This window comes from Tachysurus fulvidraco, chromosome 20 (assembly GCF_022655615.1).
Source record: "Tachysurus fulvidraco isolate hzauxx_2018 chromosome 20, HZAU_PFXX_2.0, whole genome shotgun sequence".
Taxonomy (NCBI): Eukaryota; Metazoa; Chordata; class Actinopteri; order Siluriformes; family Bagridae; genus Tachysurus; species Tachysurus fulvidraco.
The window spans coordinates 7,876,262-7,898,414 of record NC_062537.1 but is presented as its reverse complement, the minus strand read 5'-3'; the positions used below and the strand labels follow the sequence as shown (position 1 = coordinate 7,898,414).

General features: G+C 41.3%; 1 protein-coding gene across 18 annotated transcripts in view; it reads left to right on the top strand.

The window, feature by feature from the left end:
• The window catches only part of nbeaa (neurobeachin a), a 167,262-nt gene that overhangs the window by 61,133 nt on the left and 83,976 nt on the right, over nucleotides 1-22,153 (top strand). For all 18 annotated transcript variants that reach the window (XM_027138236.2, XM_027138270.2, XM_027138279.2 and 15 more), the window contains exons 2-4: nucleotides 16,757-16,988; nucleotides 20,945-21,045; nucleotides 21,935-22,030. In XM_027138236.2, coding sequence (XP_026994037.2) covers nucleotides 16,757-16,988; nucleotides 20,945-21,045; nucleotides 21,935-22,030 — 429 coding nt within the window. The remainder of the gene's footprint in view (nucleotides 1-16,756; nucleotides 16,989-20,944; nucleotides 21,046-21,934; nucleotides 22,031-22,153) is intronic.

Genomic DNA, 22,153 nt, shown 5'->3' with positions numbered 1-22,153 from the left:
TGAGGGCTGAAAGATCACAGACGTTCACTGCAGGTTTTCGGCCTTGTCACTTGTGTGCAGAGATCATTGTAAAAGACTGCATGAGCTCACAGTTTACGAACAGAGTGATGAACTTGAAGTCTTTATCCTTACTTTCTTAGTTTCTTTACAATGTTCCACCAAAGATGTGTGTGCCTGTGCGTGCGTGCGTGCGTGTGTGCGTGCGTGCGTGTGTGCGTGCGTGCGTGCGTGTGTGCGTGCGTGTGTGCGTGTGTGCGCGTGTGTGTGCGTGCGTGTGTGCGTGCGTGTGCGCGTGCGCGCGTGTGCGCGTGCGCGCGCGTGTGCGTGTGCGCGTGCGTGTGTGCCTGCGTGCGCACGTGTGAGTTTGCGTGTGTGTGTGTGTTGCTTCTGTCCCAACTTTTTTCATTTCTTAAAAAACAAAAATTCTCTATTTTCAAATATAAATGATTTGCAATTCATTGGATCTTGTTTTTTTTCTCCATGTTACACAGTGTTGTGCAATAACATGGAAACAGTGTTGTGTATATTATGTATATATTACTTTTACTCAATAGGTTTATTTTTTAAATATTTAAAAAAAATATCTTTGTTGCTATAATCTGCAAATTTATCTGTCTGTCTAGCTATCTGTCTGTCTATTATCTGCCATCTTTCCTTCCTTCCTTCCTTCCTTCCTTCCTTCCTTCCTTCCTTCCTTCCTTCCTTTTCCCCATCCTGCTGCATCACCTGTAGTTTAACCCACAATGAGAAAGGAAGAGCTCACAGAGAGCATTGGCTAGTGTTGCTCTGATTGACAGGTGACAGATGTTAACCCCGCCCCACCCTGAGCCATAACTAGTTTTACTCTCTTTGCAGTGTTCAGGGTCTCACTTGCACACAGCACACAAAAGAAAACAAGTGTTAAAAACCAAAAGAAATCTTCCAATCCAAACCATCCAATCCTACAGAGTGAAACGAAGCCGTTCGAGTCAACGGTCAATCTCTGCTTGTACCACTGCTGAGGACTGTGTACTTTTTCTCTTTACTTGTCTCTAACTTCCTCTAGTACCTCTCCTCCTCTCTGCTAATAGCTCCGACCTTCAGGAAGTGAATCAGGTTGCATTACAACTTCCCAAGACACAAAGTACCAAAGAGGACAATTTTCCATCCATCGTAATTCAGCTTTAAATCCGGCTGATGCAGACGTTATCCACAAACCCATCCTTCTATGCAGCTCTTTTCACCTCTCTGCCAGCCGTTCTTATAGGAAATCTTGGTCTTGTGTGACCTTTAATACCCCTCACACCGATCTATTCTGCCGTACTGCATGTTCCTCTCAAGCTGTGAGCTGGAGAGTGATGAATGTGGAGAGGAAAGCTGTCACGCAGGTCTGCGGCTCTGCGTCTCTCCGGCTGCTCCTCACCGAGCGCCATGGCAGCGTGTACGCACACACAGTTCATTTACTTTCCCCTTCCTCAAAAAGAATTCCTTCAATTCAATTGGAAATTATTCGTGTAGCTCTTTTAATAATAGAAACGATCACAAAGCAGCGTAACTGCGATATAATCATAAATTCAGGATCGAACTCGAGGAACCAGACTCCAGAGGGAAGCCATGCTTATCTGGGTGACGGTGCGATTAGATATAAATCTCATCTATAACTATTACTGTGTACCGTGTGCTCTAAAAAGTAGGAACCTCCTTCTAGTTTTCAATTTCAGTTTATTTCTAGAGTGCTTTTAACACTTTACAGAGGTATAGAAACAGAATAAAAATAGTAAAGTTTAAAGTTTAGTTACTATTTATCTGTAAAAATGTATCTTTAATGACAAGCCTGAGGTGATGATGACAGGGAAAAACTCCCTGAGATATGAGGAAGAAACCTTGAGAGGAAGCAGACTCAGAAGGGAAGCCATCCTCATTTGGGTGACACTGGACAACAGTTTATAGTCGACAACAGTTTATAGTCGAGTGGAAATGTGCAACCAAGAGCTCCTGAGGAACTAATAGGTCAGATTACAGACTTAACACTAATTCCTTCCTGCTGAAGACTTTAAATGTTCACTGATGAAGAGCCGACACAATAGTTTTAACATCTCGTTAAAGTTTCCAGCTGGAGATTGGAGTGTAGAAGTGATCGTGGTGATCGCTGTGAAAACGCCATCTTCATGGTGATCTAAGAGGAAGCTTCCCGACTGAAAATGGCTTCAGGAGCCCCAGGAGAAATGACAGGCTTGTGATATTATTTCTCTCAGTAAATATTTTACCCAATATTTACACTCTTATTTTTTTTAATTCAGGCTTGTGGTCACTCATTAATTACCATCTCTCCTTATTATAAAGCTCTCTCACCTCCCTTTTCTTTTGTCTATGAAAAGCTCCTTTCAGCTCACGTTAAGTGCTTAATCTCTGATCCTGTCTCTCGATTCGGCTCGTTCTGCACAATGAGCACAAATTAAACCCGGCTTGCCGAATACACAATTAGCTCTCGGCACAGCCACAGCCACAGCCGATCGTTCCCGGCCCCTTTGAAGTCTCCGATTAAAGATGCGCTTCCTCAATACACCTTGTTCCACTCCACAGGCTAATAGTGGCTAATGGCTGACCAGCAGTGCTCTCGTCTCCTCTCACCTGTGACCTCAGCTAAGTGTCATTAAAATGAGCAGTGACGCTCGTTTGCACAGACATCAGCTCAGATGAAGGTGTACTGTAAGTAATGGCACAGGAGCATGCGATCCTTCATAAGGACGAAAGGACAGTTATGTTTACAGGGACACATACACAAGAAATTCTTTCTTTGCAACCCAAAGTTATTGTAGAAGAGCGTGACTCGCCGTCCTACAGAAGAAGCTGCAGGAGAACGAGATGATTATTAAATCCGTCACGCTACACACAGCTGCGCTCCCTGCATGAAATTCCAGGTTTACACCAAGTTTTTTCATTCGCCTCCTTTCTGTGGCTTTATTAGCGTTTCAGATTTAGAGCTCATTAAAATCACCTTGCTTGGTAACCTCGGCTGCCTCTGAAGCGTCCTCGCTTGCTGAGCCAATTCTCCGTGGAGCTTTCCAGAAAAGCCACGCTCGTGAAATTCTGTGCGATGAGAGGAAGTCTTCTGCAAAGTCTCAGTAAATTACTGGGTCATCTTCAGGATAAGGTCAGACCCAGCGAGCACAGCAGAGATTGTTTGGCACTTCTCCTAACTAGAGTGAGGTGATGATGAGGGAAAGAGGGAGGGGGGGACCACGATAGCGGAAGACAGGAGAAATAGAGGGAGAGAGAAAGAGGAAGATGAGAGAAGTGAGGGAGAGGGATAGGAGAGATGAAAGAGAGAGAGATAGAAAAAGGGGTTAGAGGGAGAGAGAGGGAGAGAGAGAAAGTGTGTGTGTGTGAGAAAGAGAGAGTGAGAGAGATGGGGAGAGGATGAGCGAGAGAGTGCAAAAAAGCGGGAGAGAGAGTGTGTGTGTGTGTGAGAGAGAAGAGAGAAAAAGAGGGAGAGCGTGAGAGTGAGATATGAGAGAGAGAGATGAGAGAAAAAGAGAGAGAGGGAGAGAGAGAAAGTGTGTGTGAGAGAGAGAGAGAAATGAGAGAGAGAGGGAGGGAGGAAGGGAGAGAGAGTGTGTGTGAGAGGGAGGGAGAGGGAGGGGGAGAGTGAGAGAGAGAGAGAGGAAGAGAGAGAGAGGAAGAGAGAGAGAGAGTGTGTGAGAGGGGAGGAGAGAGAGAGAGGGAGAGAGGGAGGGAGGAAGAGAGAGAGAGAGTGTGAGAGAGAGAGAGAGAGGAAGAGAGAGAGAGTGTGTGAGAGGGAGGAAGAGAGAGAGAGGGAGGAAGAGAGAGAGAGAGTGTGTGAGAGGGGAGGAGAGAGAGAGAGAGAGAGGGAGAGAGAGGGAGGGAGGAAGAGAGAGAGAGTGTGTGTGTGAGAGGGAGGAAGAGAGAGAGAGTGTGTGTGTGAGAGGGAGGAAGAGAGAGAGAGAGAGAGAGAGAGAGAGAGAGAGAGAGAGAGAGAGAGAGAGAGAGAGAGAGAGAGAGAGAGTGTTTGAGACCCAGTCTTGGCTTGATGTGTGAAACAGAAGAGACAGAACTAGTGAGAACATTCTGGCCTCCAGACTGGAAGAGGAGAGAAGGGAAGCCATGTTCCAACCAGATGGTCAAACCGCACAAATCCTTAAAAGTCCTGAAGTGCAAGCGACAGAGTAAAGAGTTCAGATCAAAGTGTGAGACAGAGTAAAGGCCAAGTGCCTGAAAGCAGTGATGCATCTCAAACTGGAGCCAAACTGCTGCTGTAAAACACCTGGATGGAATTTGCTTATTTAATGAAAACTTTGGATAAATGATTTATTTCTCTGGGGCATTTGTAGGATTCTGCATAACAAGGCAACACTAAATGATGTAACAGCTAAGAAACACAGGCTGCTTCTGCTACTTCCTCACACATGAGCGTGAATTCTAGCCCAGTGTGATCCAGATTAGTGAGACCCAGTACACAAAGCTTTGCTCCACTTTGGTGCGTGTTCAGTTCCACTTGAGAAGTTCACACTGACAAGTCAGTGTTCAGGTCACTTTGGTTCCGAGGTGAAACTTCTCTGAATTAATTACAAAAAAAAATACAGCACTGTTTTTATCTCCGTTTCTGGAAAACGAATGAAGGAAACATGAAGAAAACATCTGAAACTAGAAACCAGAGTCGGACATGTGTAAACTCTCAAAGAAAGAGTTTCCAATATAAAATTCTGTCTTTGTGTTATACCCAAAGCAGGTGTGATCTGTACCGAATGAGATTTTTGTTATTTTTTTCTTTGAGTGTAAAACCTTCCACCATGCCCTAGAAACATGGGAAAACACTGACGAACAAGGCTGCAGGAAACAAGAAGTCATTTTTCATAACAACATGTAGCTATTTGCAGAACAGGACTTTATTCGACACCTGAACCAGATGCTCTGTGGAACTTTCTGGAAAATCGTTTTGTTTTGTGTTTTTTTTTGTGCCTGAATAAGCATGTTGTCTAATCTAATATCTAATAATACATCAGCACATTCTGATCTATTTTCCGTTATCCAGGTCTAGAGCCGAAAACACGGCCTTGCTGTTCCAACACTTTCGAAGGGGATCGCATAAAGCACAAGTCTGTAGTTAAGGACCACGATCATTAAAGTTACAGTACATGTTTGTTTGTTTGTTTGTTTGTTTGTTGAACCCTTATCATGTTAAATCATAGTTTGTTCACTTGGTTTTCAGCGTGTTTGTATACTGTTGTAAAATCAAATTGTGCAAATGGAAAAAGATTAGAGTTCTGACTCTGAAGTAATGAGATAAAAATCAATATGGCTCACAGGGTCACGGATGCTACTACGACTCCTGTTGTGCAAAATCCGGAAGTGTGAAAGGATCCATTAACTCATTTTCTGATTGAGTGGCTGCACTGAGGGTTTTGTGTAAAAGGGACTTTTATTTTCAAGGCTGTTTGTTTATTGTGTGTTTAACTAGAAATTGTTGTAATTGTCTGTTATGGCTGTATAAATTGTCTATAATATACATGGACATTGTCTCAAAGCAGCTTTACAGAAGTATAGAAACAATAAAAATAGTAAAGTTTAAAATGAAACAACTATTTATCTCTAACATCTATCTCTAATGACAAGCTTGAGGTGGTGATGACGAGGAAAAACTCCGAGATATGAGGAAGAAACCTTGAGAGGAAGCAGACTCAGAAGGGAAGCCATCCTCATTTGGGTGACACTGGACAGGAAATAATGTAAATGTAAATAATGTCCTTTTTACAACAGTTTATTGCTGTGCAACTGCAAGCTCCTGAGGAACTAATAGGTCCGAGTCATTTCTATGATCACAGAGAAAGTCTTCAAATGTTCACCGATGAAGACTCGAGCACAAAGCTGACCGATGCAATGGCAGTTCAGTGACGGTGTGATCGTCTCTAAGTTGTTCTGTCCACAGCAGTCCCACAGGTCACGGCCTGTCCGTGCAGATCTCTCCCAGCTAATCTCTGTTAATGTGTTGGACCATACATGTTATTTTGGTTTACGTGTATAATAGAAAGCTCCAGAAGGTGGTTGTGGAGCTCATGCCAGCTGCTTTCCTCTCTTTTTCGCCGGCCTTGAATGGATTGCTAGTCTTGCAGTTGTATAATTAGATGCTCAGCGGTCCACTAGAACACGTTTGCTCATACCTCTGGCCCGTCTCCCGTTTTCTCTCTAATTATACTGTTGATCAAAGCCTCCGGTCCAACAGCATGGAGCTTTTGGGAAATGAGGGATTGGTGTTGAATTGTTCAGTGTGATCAAGGCTGTGAACATTTTTAAACGGAGATGTCCTCTAAAATGACGATGATGGTAATAGTCTCTATTTTAAATGCACTTTTAAAGATTAAAATGACTAAAATCATGTGAAGAGTAAACAGCATCGTCCTTAATTGATTGATTCTGAAAGTAAGAGGAAACATCTCTGTTCATGGATATGGAAATCAGTCAATCTGTCTGGCCTTGTGGAAGTTAATAGCAGGAAAGCAGATGGTTAGTCATGAACCTCTGCAGTGCTTGACCTTCAAAGCAAAAGGCTGCAGAGAGAGAGAGAGAGAAGGGGGAGATGGAGAAAGAAGAGAGTGAGATGGAGTGATAAGAAGATACGAGGGGGGGGTAAGGGTGAGACAGAGAGAGATGGAGAGGGTGAGAGTGAGACAGACGGGAAGAATGAGAGAGTAAGACAGGGAGAGTGAGAGAGAGATGGGGAGAGAGAGAGATGGGGAAAGTGAGACAGGAAGTCAGAGTGAAAGAGAGATTGAGGGAGGGAGAGAGAGACAGAGACACAGAGAGAGAGAGAGACAGAGAGAGAGAGAGATGGTCAGAGAGCAGCTGTCTGTTCACACAGTCATCATATCAGTCTCATTGATATGGTGGTGACTGAATAATGATTCCAGTAGCTGCAGTTTTTACAGTTCAGTCATTGCTCCGTCTTCATGCTTGGATGATGTTCTACAGCAGTGTCACTTTTTCTGTCTCTCTCAGTCTCTCCAATACACCATCTTACTTAAGATGCTTAAACTGATTTCTAGCCATATTTTCTTCTTCTGTGCTCAGACATTTTGCTTTTTTGTACAAATCAATGCGTAAAATGTCAAAAAAAAAAAAAAAGAAAAAAGATCTGCCAATAGAACAAGCTTATGCTTAGAAATAAGTTAAATAATCTAAGAATTGGTTTATTGTAATCTTATAATGGATACGTTTGACTTGAGACAAGAGAGCACTTTAACTTGTTAAGATTCTTTTTCCCCCAGTGTTGGAGACAGCCAAGCTTTTACATGGCAACACAATGCAAGCAATATTGGATCATGTTGTGTGATACTTATTATTTATTTATTTTTTTTTTACATTACATGTCTTTAAACAAATCACAGGTTTTGGAATGTATGGATTGTGGGTCTGGTGATATCACCTCTCACACTGACTGTGTGTGTGTGTGTGTGTGGGGGGGGGGGGGGTCAGGCTATAATTACTGAGCAAATGAATTTAGCACATGGAATTACACTGTCTTGGCAAGCTGTGTGTGATGATCAGTGCAGCAGCTCATTAGCACCCGATGCTGCATGTAGATGGAAATAATGGACTGTGTCTGATTCCCTGCTCTACTGATAATATCAGCCCATATCCTCAAAACTTCACTAATGTAATGTGTAAGAATGTAAAGGAGGGTTCAGTAGAGAGTGAAACATGTCACACACACACACACACACACACACACACACACCGCTTGCCGCTTGTGTTCCTGCGCTTCACTGAAGGAAATCTATGAGAGGAAACCAGTTCAATCCAGCACTCTTTTAGTTTGTCCCAGTGGTGTTGTGAGGGTGGGGCTTTAGGGGGCTTAAGGCCTTCATGTACTGTCAAAAGCCCCAGGTCTTTTGAAGACTGAAAACATGTTACACCACAAATAAAGTACAAGACTTACAGTACAAGTACAGTACAAGTCCCGTCTGTCTGTTAGCGCTTATACGTTCATTCTGCTACACACAGTTTTAAAACTTACATGTCCAGATGTTAAACAGAGCAGTACCTATTCCTGGTCAGCAGGGGGCACTGTTAGTGCTCCGCCATCAGACAATCATTCATTCATTGGAAGAGTTGGTGAGGTAATAATAATAACAACGGTTGGTGAATCGTCTGAGGCGGCTAAACCCTCATCTCCCTTCAACCCTATAGCAACACCACTGGTTTGTCCCGGTTTGTAAAATCTTTAAAGTTTAAAGTAGAACAGTTCCTGTACAAGTTCAGGACAATTTTAAGGACGTTTCTGTCATCTCAACCTTGTCCCAGATCGCATACTTACACACTATTCTGTGCCATTGTGTAGTATAAATAGTGGGAGTAAAGGGTTTATACTGAAAATTCCAAAAAAGAAGAAATGCACTTCTTTAAATAAAAAAGAAAGAAGTGTGGGATATTGGACATGTCATATCCTCAACAGTCACAGTTCTTTTCTTTTTAAACAGCCCACACTGTCATTTATTATTCAACATTTTAATAAATATACCGCATTCTGCTAGAGCTGCTAAACCTGCAAGTAACATGACGACTGTTTGCCGTTGAATTTGAACATGACATCATTTCCTTTCCTGGGAATCGGCTTCTACTTCCTGTTAGTAAAAAAAGAAATAAAGAAAAAAAAAAACAGAAATAAAAATTTGCGTTCTTTTTGAGACCCTTCTAAAATTCATACACTAGAGAGAGTGTGTAGTGTAAGTGCATAGTGTGTACGCCACCATTTGGGACATTCAGGACATCACACTCAGTGCTTTTTAGAACAGTTATTATGCTGTTATTAGTGTTATTATTATTACTAACATTTTGCTTTAACTACCACACATCTGCAAAAAAAAAAAAAAAAAGAAAGAAAGAAGAAAATAAAAAAAATCTCCAGGGATTTGTTGAAATGTCTCCATGAATTCAAGGCACTAACTGATCAGAGGCACGCAGTCAGGCCTGGTTTAGATTAAGGCTGATGTCTTGTATACTGTATATAAACAGACATCTTTTTATTTCTGTGCTAAAAAGATATCTGGCTAAAATCTGTAAGCTCAACTAGCATCACTAAAGGTGTCTTTTTTTTTTTGCTATGCTAAGCTACGTTTAGTGAGGATGTGTCTGAAATATTTACATCAGTATGTTTGAAGATAAAACTTCCTGAAATGATGGAAATTACAGGCGGGTTGTGTTTGTGTAAGGGGGTTAAAAAGAGGCTCCACAAACATATACACTATATATTATTCATTTTACACCAGTTACAGCATCAGAGGTTATGCTTGTGTTAGCTTATCATGTTAGCTTCAGAAGTCTAGTTTAGATGGTACTTATAATGCTGTCTGCAGGTCAGTTAGGAATTGATCTTCCATCATTTATAACACTCTGAAGTTCTGGGTTTGCTTTGCTCCTGTTCAGATTTTTATCTGTTTCCAATCCAAGTGCAAATATGTCTGCAACACAATGACTAAAAAGAGATCAGTCACTCAGTGAATTGAGGCTACGGGCCGTGTCATGGAACAGTAACGAAGGCAGATTAAGTTCAAGTGAAAACACACAAGACGGAACAGTTTCTGTACAGTGTTACACAGGCATATAGAATATTAGGCATTCTTTTCAAATGTAGACCTAACGAATGTGCAGTTGAAAAACTTCTAATCACATCTGAGAGAGATGACATCCCAGCTCTCCCTGGGGACTCGTCAGCCCTCCTAGACCTAATTGGCTTTAATTGCTTTCCTTTCTCAATGAAAAAAGTAACACAAATTGTTTTGATTAAGAAAGCCCTGAGACGTTTTCTAACAAGTCATCAGAAGATTAGAGAGAGCTGACTACTTATGTCACTGGCTGTACATTCACGGTTTTAACGGCTGGACTAGCAGCTTTTTAAAGTAACGATGTTTTCATACACCTGCAGTCTGGCACAGTTTATTCTGAGACACACCATGCATGTTATGTCTCATAGAACAGGTGTGTTGTGAAAACGTCCTGAACAACTGAAATACCACCAACCCCTAAAGTTAGCTTCGGGTTCAAAGGTGAGGCACTTTACTGCTTACAGTATGTTGTTCTTTTGGCACAAGTTTTATACCACATACCCTTTCTGACACAGCCCTCCCATTTTATCCCGTCTTGCCACCAACACTGAAACTCTTCAGCCTGGGACTCGAACCCTGGCCCCAGTAATGGGAGTGTGAAGCAAACAAAACCTGTAGTGTGTAAGAACGTGTAGAATCTGTCTGCTGCTTAGCTAAATACATCCCATTTAACCCTGGGTTTATTGTGGCGGGATTCCAAACTTTTGTATATCTTTTGTTAAAATTTAGAAGAGGATCTACTCAATATAGGCTGAATGGGCTTTGGTTATTGTATAGGACAGGATGTGTGATGACATCACCACACATTTAGATAAAAGCCTATTCCATTCATGTGTCAAAAATGTGTACCGTGATCATAGAAAGTAATATTACATACATGTAGTAATTATAAAGAAGGAAATGAGAAAAAACACACAAAAACTCCACACATTGAAATTTAGGCATTGAATTGGCAAATCAACTATTTTTGGCTGCAACAGTCACAAAAATACATTTTCTGGATGGATTGATTGGACGTCTGTACACCAGGCCCACAGTACGGGTTTAGGAAAAGAATTTTAGCTTTCTGATACAGAAGCAGGCGTTTATGTGTAATCTCTAGACTGCTGGCTGATGCTGTACCACATGCTCATGTGTCTTTAGGGTTCAATGCCTTGAACATTTATCTGAGTTGAGTTTTAAATAAATAAATAAATAAATAAATAAATAAATAAATAAGTTGTATGCTGACTTTATTCTGTGTGGCTGTTCTAAATTTTGCTCAGATTGCCCAGAGTTTTTTCTCTCTCTTAGTCACTTTCTCAGATTGCCCCTCCTTTGCATCATTCTTGGCTTTCCAGCAATCCGGAGCTACACAGAACCTTTATCTGTGTCCCTGTGACAAGCTGTCTTGAGCTATAGTTGCACACTGGATCTGTTCCAGTCAGCGTTGTCGCTACGTTCCCAGGTATTCCGGGCCATTTTAAATGCTGTCAGTTTGCCTGATTTCTCGCTGGTGGCTCTGACGTGTTTGTGAAGCTTTATCCCCAAACGTACATGGCATCTTATAGCTCGTACAACATCACGTTAAACATTGAATGGAAGTTAGATTTTTGCCTTGGAGCAGTACAAACCCCTTCCTATCCACTAGGGCGTGCGCTGTAGTGTCAGAAGAAATGACAAACGGCTTGGAAATGGCCTCTTTTTTTTTTTAACTTCTCTCGAATACATATACTGGTGGAAATGTCTAAATATTAGCACTAGGCTAGAGGAGTTCTGTGCTAATCTTAAAGGAACCTAGGCTGGAAAATAAATTTCTACACTGTGCTTGAACACAATAAGACTGTGGCCTAATTTCAGCTAATGAATTCTGCATTGTTGGAGATCGATGTCTCTGTAACGCTCCTCGAATCCCAGGAGTTTCGATCGGATGCGGCAGAGAGCAGGACGGTCTCTCTCTCGCTCAGAGACGACGAGGAGAGCTGAGTTTAAAAGCCAAGTGCAGTGTTGAGTTTTACAGCAGTGACAAAGCCACTTAAAGCAATGCAGCAGTGAAAAGGGGAAACGTATCGATTGAAGCACAGAGTTACAGTGCATTGATCTTATTATCTCGAGCGATACACCTCTCAAATCCGCCTCACTCTTACTCTGATCGGATTTGTTTCTTAGTCTGGATGCTATGCTAATCAGAGTCCCCTCCTCTTATTTGTTAAACTTTGGTGTTTGGCTCAATTGAAGATTAATTAGCTCATCTCTAAAATAAATAAATAAATGAATAGATAGATAGATAGATAGATAGATAGATAGATAGATAGATAGATAGATAGATAGATAGATAGATAGATAGATAGATAGATAGATAAATACTAACTGGTCTGCCTGGGATGTGGCAAATGATTGGTGAAGGCCATCTCTGTTATACAGTGCCTGCTGTAGCAGGTCTTGTGGCTTTGCCATGAACTAATTAATGTAAATATGCGCCATGCTAGGAAAGTCTTTCATAGATGAAATGGCATGCGAGTGGGAGTTCACATCATGATGTGTTTCTAAAACGACGTTCACACACACTGGTTTTATCCTGCAAGACCTCCAATTGCTGTACTCTAAAGTGGTCGGTAGGCTTTTACTAGTTGCCATAGCAATAACGTTTCTCAGTAGGAGGTGTAACTAACGCCACAACAGATTTCTTGCTGCTAAAATGAAAACATTTGGAGGGAGATTTGGTGCTTTTATATATAAAATTCAGCAGTGGGTGTCGCTCCCACATCTAGTCGCCATATCAGGCGGTAGCTGGAGGTCATGTCGGCGGAAATCAGCAGCATGACCAGTCATTTTGTTGCTGTGAGTTAAAGTGCGTATCAACATGGCATAAGAGCTCAAAAAAATGTATGGCATGACTAAAGCTATCTATCTATCGAGTGGGAGTTCTATCTATCTATCTATCTATCTATCTATCTATCTATCTATCTATCTATCTATCTATCTATCTATCTATCTATCTATCTATCTATCTATCTATCTATCTATCTATCTATCTATCTATCTATCTATCTATCTATCTATCTATCTATCTATCTATCTATCTGACCCTTTATCTGTGAATAAACTTCATGTAGTCCCTCAGATCTATTTATTTATGATTATGTAAATGTGTACAATAATATTTTGGATAATAATATTAACAGAATGTATTATGTTCACAGTGACAGTATTTATAGAGTTAATTTGAGTTAATCTTATTCAAGTCAAGTGACCAAACAAACAGGTTTAAATATAAGAACTCTGTAATAAATCTATTTACAGTTATGCTGAAAAGTTTGCATGCCTTGGGAGAATTTGCAAGATGTGGACCTTTTTTTTTAAAGAAGGCAAATTGATGTTATATTAATGTAAACAAATTGATGTTATTTCTTATAGGACTCAAGTTAATATGTGAGGCATAACAGAATGGAACAATGTGAGGTGTAACAGAATGGAACAATCATCAAACAAAACATTACAAAAAAGAAAATAAATGTGGTATGGGATGTGGTAGCCTAGTGGTTAGGGTGTTGAATTACCAATCGGAAGGTTGTGAGTTTGATTCCTGCGTCCACAGAGCTGCCACTGCTGGGCCCCTGAGCAAGGCCCTTAACCCTCAATTGCTCAGTTGTATAAAAATGCGATAAAATGTAAGTCACACTGGATAAGGGCATCTGCTAAATGCTGTAAATGTAAAATAAAGAAATATTCCATGTTCAAAAGTTTGTGTACGTTCAGTTCTTAATACTGTGTATTGCCCCCTTTAGCATCAATGATGGCATGCAGTCTTTTGGAATTGTGAATTGTGCATGAGGTCCTTAATTCACTCAGGCGGTATAGCTGCCCATTCTTCTTGCCAAAGTGCCTCCAGTTCCTGTACATTTTTTGGTTGTCTTTCACAAACTGCATGTTTGAGATCTCCCTAAAGTGACTCAATGATTTTGAGGAGACTGTGATGGCAAATTTCCCCTCTAACCTGTAGCCATTGGAGGTCAAACTTGCCTTGTGCTCTGGATCATTGTCATGTTGGACCATCCAAGTACGTCCCACGTGCAGCTTTCTCCTGGCAACCGGACCATGCATGTCTTTTGTGTTCAGGTATGTCCTTATTGTGATTGAAACAACAACAATACCGAACAATACTTCTGGCAGTAGTGGGTAAAATCTTTCTTGGTCTACCTGATTGTGGCTTGGTATAAACAGAATTCTAATCGTCCACCTCTTTATCAGAGTTTGAACAGTACTGACTGGCATTTTCATGTGTTGAGATCTTTTTATATCCGTTTCCTGTCTTAGTCTTATTATGCAGGTCCATTGGCAGTTCTTTTTCTTCCCCATGGTGCAGTATCCAGCCAAGTTAGTGCATCACCTCATGAGCTGAGAAACTATTTATGCACAGACACCGATTACAATTACAATGAGTCACAGATGTGGAAACGTCCCTTTAATAGCCATTTAAACCCCTGTTTGTTAACCTGTGTGTTTATAATGTGGCCAAACATTCAAGGATGTGTAAACTTTTGATCAAGGTCGTTTAGATGATTTCAGTTATCATTTAGGGTTTAAAGAAGGAGTCAAACAACTATATGATAATTAATGACTTCACGTGACCACTATCCTTAAATAATCATCAGTCATATTTCCCAAATAAATTGCAGTGTTTAACTATTTATTTCAGAGTATGCAAACTTTTGAGCACGTTAGTTATATACAGTAGAATATATAGAAATCACAGGCCTCTTGGCTAGTTATTCACAGCTCATGCTTTGACAGACTCTATTCCGAAAGGATATAATTACACACGGTGCAGATTTACAGCAACCTTGACTAAAGAATGAAAACAAACTGTTATCAAACCTGAATGGGGTCATCAGCTCGTTAGCGAGCCCTTGAACCGAAGCTGAATCGCTCGTGTTTGACAAGATGTGCACTAAACCCCACAGGTCCAGGAATGTTGATTCACACCAAAAGATATTCGGTTTCCTCTTCATACAAGCTCCTAATGATGTCTGGCTGCACTTAAAAGCTCCTGTTTGCTGTGTGATGTACATAGAAATGTGGCTATTTTTATTTCTTTTTATATTTTATACGTACAGCACTGGTCCATATCTTTGTGTGTGTGTAGGAGGTAAAGAAGCTTGCTATGATCCTTCTCCATTATTGTGTGATGTGCTACTGACTGTTCCGAGTGAATAGTGTGCGTTTACATGTATATCAGGCCGCCAATAGCCTGCGGGTATGTTTTATTCAGGATTTGCTATATCTGAAGCTTTTTTTTTGTGGATTCCTGCATCTTTCTTAATACCTTCTGTACCACATGAGAATATATCTTCATGATTGCACACCGTGCTGTATTTATCAACATATAATGTGTTTCATGAGAGGCATATTAACATGTAGCTTCTCTTTTAAAGCGTGTGCTGTTGACTGTTAAGCATCCAGCAGTTACTTTTCTGCTCACTAATGGCCACTGAGGGGTAATGGTGCAGTAGTAATCCATTGGAGTGGTTATCCTTGGCTTGGATGACTTTAGTGGGTATTTGTGGCTTGAGTGTTACAACATGGACACACACACACACACACACACACACACACACACACACACACACACACACACACACACACACACACAGGGGTGTCAGGTATATGTGCTATAGACCTATTCTGTCCCACCATATACATTTAAAAATACATTTAATTTAAACTAAAGTTTTGAAAAAAAAAACAGTTCTTTTTAGTATTCCTTTATTATTATTATTATTATTGCTGTAAATAATTAGCTATATGATGTACAATGATAAGCCAGAACCACTTAAAACTACTGGTGAGTGATGTGAAGAACATTGATTATTTCGTTCCAGTCACAGAGTGAAATATATCAGGCTTTAATTGACAGTCGGTTCTCAAAGACGATGTGATGAAGCAGGAAAAATGGGCATGTGGAAGGACCTGAGTGAATTTAACAAGTGCTGGCCAGACTTGTTGGATGTTACTGGTATGCATTGGTCAGTAGATATCAAATGTGACAGGGTCATGGCTGCCCAAGGCTCAAGATGTGAGATGAATTGTTTTGACGAACTTGAGAGAAGTGCTTAAGGGTTTGACTTGGCACAGGAGACCACTGCACACCTCCATAGGTCTTGTAGAGTGCGAGCTGTTTTGGCAGCACAAGGGATAAGAGACCTACACAATATTAGGCAGGTGTTTTTAATGTTATGGCTGATCGATGGATATCACAGTTAAGGGCATTTCACTTTAGGCACAACACTGAAACCACAAAATAGTCGAGCATCAGGATGGAACGGCATTAAATACAAGACGTGTAAGAGGAGGTGTTACTGTATGTTTGAGTTATTGAACTAAAGGTCAGGCCTACTTGACAAGTGCAATGTTTCCCAGTATATAAAATGAGTTGGCACTTCTAAGATCTCACTCCTCTGAAAGGTTATTTAAGTCTTTCTGTAAGTCAGAGCCATTCATAACATCTTCCACTCTTCCTGTTGTTATTCTGATAAACATCCTGAGTGTATACATGGCTAAAATCACAGCGTGCAGGGACAACCTCAGGCCATTCACCACAGCTACCAGCTTGCATTATTGATGTGTTAATTGGACAGAACTTGTGGAAAATTTCATTATCTCTCTTTATTGGCAGAAGTTGTAATGACTTATCCTGGATTAATGGAGACACGTTGAATACGACCTGAAAAGAAGAAACCTGAGGTAGTCGAGCTCGGCTCGGCTTTGTGCAGATTCGTTTCCTTGGCTGCGATATCAATTCTGGAGAATTTGGAGAGTTTTTTTCTCATTTGCTCCAAGGTGCAGGGCTTTTGCATTTGAACCAGCCAATTTCATGGCTGTTGAGCTACTAGAGCGATGGCATTGATTATTGTTTGCTGCAGAGCCATGGCTCAGATTTGTCAGTACGCTTTTCCTCCTCGGTGCTGAGTCCAACAGGAAACGTTATACACCATTATCTCAGTTCTTTACTTGTAGACCTTAAATAAACCACTCAAATTTCCAACTGTGTCTTGCTGATACACTTTTTAAGATACATCAATCTTTTAAATCTGTGTAGTCATCAAAGAATCTACTCTCTCACCTCTCAAGCCGGTACTTCTATTCTCATCACCTTTTTTTCTTTCTTTTTTCCTCAGCTCGTTGGTGGTGAGTTTGATCTGGAGATGAACTTTATTATCCAGGATGCGGAGAGCATCACATGCATGGTGGAGCTGCTGGAACACTGCGAAGTGACGTGCCAGGCTGAGATTTGGAGCATGTTCACGGCCATCCTGCGCAAGAGCATGCGCAACCTGCAGACCTGCACCGAGGTGGGCCTCATACAGCAGGTGCTGCAGAAGATGAGCAACGTTGACGACATGATCGCAGGTACTAGTGCTCAGCGTGCTCAGCTAGTTTAAGTCTGCTTAGGATTTATAGCAGGTTTCTTCTGGTGTTTAGTCAAGACTCTGTATTCACGCTAATACAAAGGATTAGAAATAGTCATGTTTTTTTTCTGTTCAGTTCAATTTCAGTTTAGTTTTATTTGTGTGGTGCTTTTATCATTTGACATTGTGGCCAAACAGCTTATAATGAAGAAACAGAGATAGTTCAATTCCTTTTACATTTACTAGACATTGTCATAAGCAGCTATACACATTCCTAAGCCAAAACCCCAAACTTGAATGAAGTCAGACATAATGTTGTGTAGTTTATAGTGCAAATAGAATAAAGATTCTCTAGTCTCTGCTGTTTTTATTTTATTTCTATACTTTAAGAGCCTGTAGCTTTATAATTACAGCAGCGGCCTGTAGGTTTTAGTTATTTGCTGTCGTAACATATACATACAAAACTACAGATTTTAAATAGTCTCAGCCTCAGACATCACTCAAGCAAACCATCAGCTGAATGCATTTAGTACAAAAAATGAGGATTTTCAACACCGTTATCTGGTTGGTTGGAGTCTACAGGATTTCAGGATTTTTTTTTTTTCCTGATGTACTTAAAAAAAAAAGTCATATCTTTCTACTTCTCTCACGGAAGAATCAAGCTGTCCTGATTTCAGCTGTGACAATAATATCATCATAAACAAGTGTTTATGAGGATCACCTTAAGGCCGGGTTTTCCAAATCATGTTCACGTTATCATCTCCCATCTGTCATGGCACCAGGGCCGGTTTCAGCCAGTTATATTACGGTGGGCTGGTGCAAATAAGAGGTGGGCAACCCCGATTAAAAGATCCCACCAACCCCATTACATGCCACTTTTCGTCATCGTAAACAGAAGCATGCATCCTGAAGAATAGAGTACTGCAGCCTTAGTCATGTATGATGCCTGGAAGGATTTGAAGTGGAATATATTACAGAAAGCACACTTTTACGTAATTAATAATTCTAAGATTATTCAATTTATTATTTATTTTTTATTTACATTTTTATATTTATTATTATTTATTATTTATTCAAGCTATTCTAGGTCGTTATTCAAATCACTAACCGTCTGAACTGGGGCCGAAATAGCCTAGAGGTCTGCTGGGGCAATTTTTGAGGACTGGGGAGGAACAGTGCTTGTGAAGGGGCAATTGGAATTTGCTGTATCCGATGATGTGCTAGCAGCAGAGACATCGCAGCACGTAACATTAATCAAAATAACATATTTATGATGTTAATATAATAACATTAATATCAACATAATATAAAACCTAATATTTACTGTTGTTCCCATTATGAGCTTTCGTTAGCTGCTGTGCAACAATCACAAATTGAGAAAAGTAGGTAAACTTTCAAAAGAGTCAGTACGGTGCTGGAACCTGTAAGTGTGTGGAACTGAAAGTAGCAATTAACTATTCAGGGCTTCTTATTGAGTGGGGCAGATAGTTTATTGTCCATTAGCTATAAGCCACCCACCCAATCAGAATTTAGAAATCATGCTGGTATTTTCTGTGTTATTTGAGTGTGTGGGCAAGACCCATATTTGGGTTGGCCAAGCCCACTCCTGCCCACTGCTGGTGCCAGCTCAGCTTTGCACACAGGTCTGTTTTGTAGGGACGCCACCTGGAAAGCTGCTCTGGTGTCCAGAGCTTCTGCCATCAATCTGAAGCTTTGTCAACATCAGACTGTTTTAATGGATTTAACATTCTGTTACTACTTAAATGCCGCTGGTCTGAATCTTTTAATCACGTTGGACTGTAAGCAGGATTAAAATATCAGTATCCTGTCTGAACAGTCCTCGAAGTGAATTTCCTGCACTGTACAGGATCATGAACATACAGAGTGCATCCGTGGGTTCAAAGTTTCTAGGTTAGCAATGTTATAGTATATAGAAGCTTAAAGCACTCTTTATGCACATGACAACAAACCAGAACCTTTAAAGCTCATCACCGAGTCATATCCGTGCCGACGTGGGATTTTTGCCTTTCTTGATGCTGCATTAATCAAGCAGACCTTTACCAGGATCAGGAAGTCTCACAGGTGGTGTGTAAGGTTAAAGGTCAGGCACAAAGACCAGAGTGTGGCATCCTGCATGACATTTACAGCATTACAGGCTGCATGTGAAGCTAAATTGTCCTGATTAGACATATATCCATTTTATGTCATTGTGTTATTGCTCATCATGGGGCTTCATACACTTAAACCTGGGTCTCTTATTCGTATAGATTTAGGGTAAATCACAGCAGCTCACATGGGATTAGAACATTCTAACTACAGATTATATGTCCAAAGCTAGCTGGCTACTTCAAGTGACTAACAACATAGTTATTGTTGTAGTTTTGAGCGCATGACTGCAGCCTTTGCTGGGGCAGGAGACACAGGACAATGGCAGTGACAACACAACTGATTGTGTATGTCTTATACACTGCTAAAACAAACTGAACTTTAACCTTTTAACACATTTATAAAATCTCTTGCCTTTTTGTAATATTATAGCATGTTGTAATTTTACACAGGGGGACATTTGTCCTAAATTATTTATGAGGACAAAGTTTCTTAGGAAGGAAAAGACAAGCAGTGATTTAAACTTGCATTCAGTGGTGTTTCTAACTGTAGTTCCAGTAAAACTCTTTATTTTATCTGTTAATACACATCTCTCTCTTTCTCTCCCTCCCTCTCTCTCTCTATTTCTGTCTGTCTGTCTGTCTCGGTCTCTCTCTTCCTGTCTCTCTCTGTTTCTTTCTGCTTTCTGTATCTCTCTCTCTCTCTCTCTGTCACTGTCTGTGTCTCTCTCTCTCTCGCTCTGTCTGTCTGTCTCTTCCCCCCACTCTCTCCCCCCCTCTCTGTCACTGTCTCTGTCTCTCTCTTCCTCTCTCTTTCTCTCTCTGATTGTTTCTCACTCACTCACACACTCTCCGTCTGTCTCTCTCTATCTGTCTCTCTGTCACTGTCTCTGTCTCTCTCTTCCTGTCTCTCTCTTTGTGTGTATCTCTCTCTCTCTCTCTCTGTCTCACTCACACACTCACTCACTCACTCACTCACTCACTCACACACACACACACACACACACACACACACACACACACACACACACACACACACACACACACACACACACACACACACACATTCTCTCTCTCACTCTCTGTCGGTCACCCCCTCTCTCTCTTCCCCCCTCTCTCTCTGTCTCTCTGTCTCTCTCTTCCTGTCTCTCTGTCTTTGTGTGTTTCTCTCTCTCTCTCTCTCTCTCTCTCTCTCTCTCTCTCTCTCTCTCTCACTCACACACTCACACACACACACACACACACACACACACACTCTCTCTCTCTCTCTCTCTCTCTCTCTCTCTCTCTCTCTCTCTCACACTCACTCACTCACTCACACACACTCTCTCACTCACTCTCACACACACACATTCTCTCTCAATCGTCTGTCTGCGGTCACCCCCATCTAAAACTTCCCCCCGATCTCGGTAGGACTGTCCTGTGATCTCTATCTATGGCTCGATCGCGAGACTCTATCACGAGCCCATCGCAAAGAGACCACCTAGCTATAGTAGCCAGATAGAGTGATAAATAACGCTCTAATAAAGAAATCACTGGAACTCAGATAAATAGGGAGCGCGATAGAGATCACTACAAAGAGACCCACGCCCCTCTGTCAGCTCGGGCTCATCTCCCTATCTTTATCGCCACTCGCTCTTCCTCCACTCACTCACTCTCTCTCTCACTCTGTCTCTCTCTCTCTCTCTCTCTCTCTCTCTCTCTCTCTCTCTCCCCCTCCCCCCTCTCTCTGTATCTCTCTCTGTCTCTCTCTCTTTCTCTCACTCACTCACTCACTCACTCACACTCTCTCTCTCTCTCTCTCTCTCTCTCTCTCTCTCTCTCTCTCTCTCTCTCTCTCTCTCTCTCTCAGACCTCTTGGTGGATATGCTGGGGGTTTTGGCCAGCTACAGTATCACAGTGAAAGAGCTGAAGCTGCTATTTAGCATGCTGAGAGGAGATAATGGCGTATGGGTGAGTAAAATGCTTATATTCCTCCAACATCTATTTATCCACTCAGCACACGGATCGTCATTTGGACAATTCCGCATCTCTGAGGGATGGAACAGACACAGAAAATGTCTCGAGGACTGACGTCAGTGATGTACAGAGCCTGAAGCGAGCCCAGGCATGATGGACAGACCTTTGATTAGATAAGGTTTGGATTTACACTGGGGTCATAGCTGTGTATGGATTATTTTCCATTACCAAACATGACGGTAGTTCAAGACCCTGCACCATCAAGCTGCTGCTGTCAGCCCCTTGAGTCGGACTATAGCGCTCTCTGCTCCAGGGGGCTGCTGTAGCATCATGCTGATCCATGCGCTGACCCCAACCTCCTGACAAGCTGGGATATGCAAAGAAAAGTTCACTGCACTGTGTGTGTGTACGGACTATGACTGTTCTTTTTTCTTTTTCTTTTTTTTTACTGAATTGCTCCACTTTCTTCTGTTATGTTATTATTTATTATTATTTTTTTGTATTTCTGACTTCATCACCTGCCTGCTTTCCATTCCTTAAAACGTCTACATTGTTGGAAGATTACAAGTTTGACCAGGATCTAAGAATCTGAGTTCTCTTTTCTTCTTTTCTGTCAGTCAGCATGATGCTATCTCTAACTGGGCAGTGAGTGCTCTCTGTGAGTGGCAGTTCGGAAGGATATGGTAGTTGCTTTTGAAGGAAGCATGTGTTACACTTCACCCTCTCAGACTGCTAACCGCTGTGCAGCAGGGGGAACCTCTAAATCACCAGATGTTGAGAGGAAAATGTATTAAATATCATTTTTTTTTTTTATCATTTTATCACTCTTTTAAACGACTTTTTTCTGTTTCCTCTTTGCCTTCTTTTTTGTCTTTTTCTGCAGCCAAGGCACGCAATCAAACTGCTTTCTGTCCTGAACCAGATGCCTCAGAGACACGGCCCAGATACCTTCTTCAACTTCCCAGGACGCAGTGCAGCGGTGAGACAATCTCTCTCCTCCTCTTCCTCATAGCTTGTCTTCAAATCTTTACACCTAATCTCAACCCAGAAACAGGTGTCAGATTGACCGTACTTTTGTTCTTCCCTATTATACAGTGCCTTG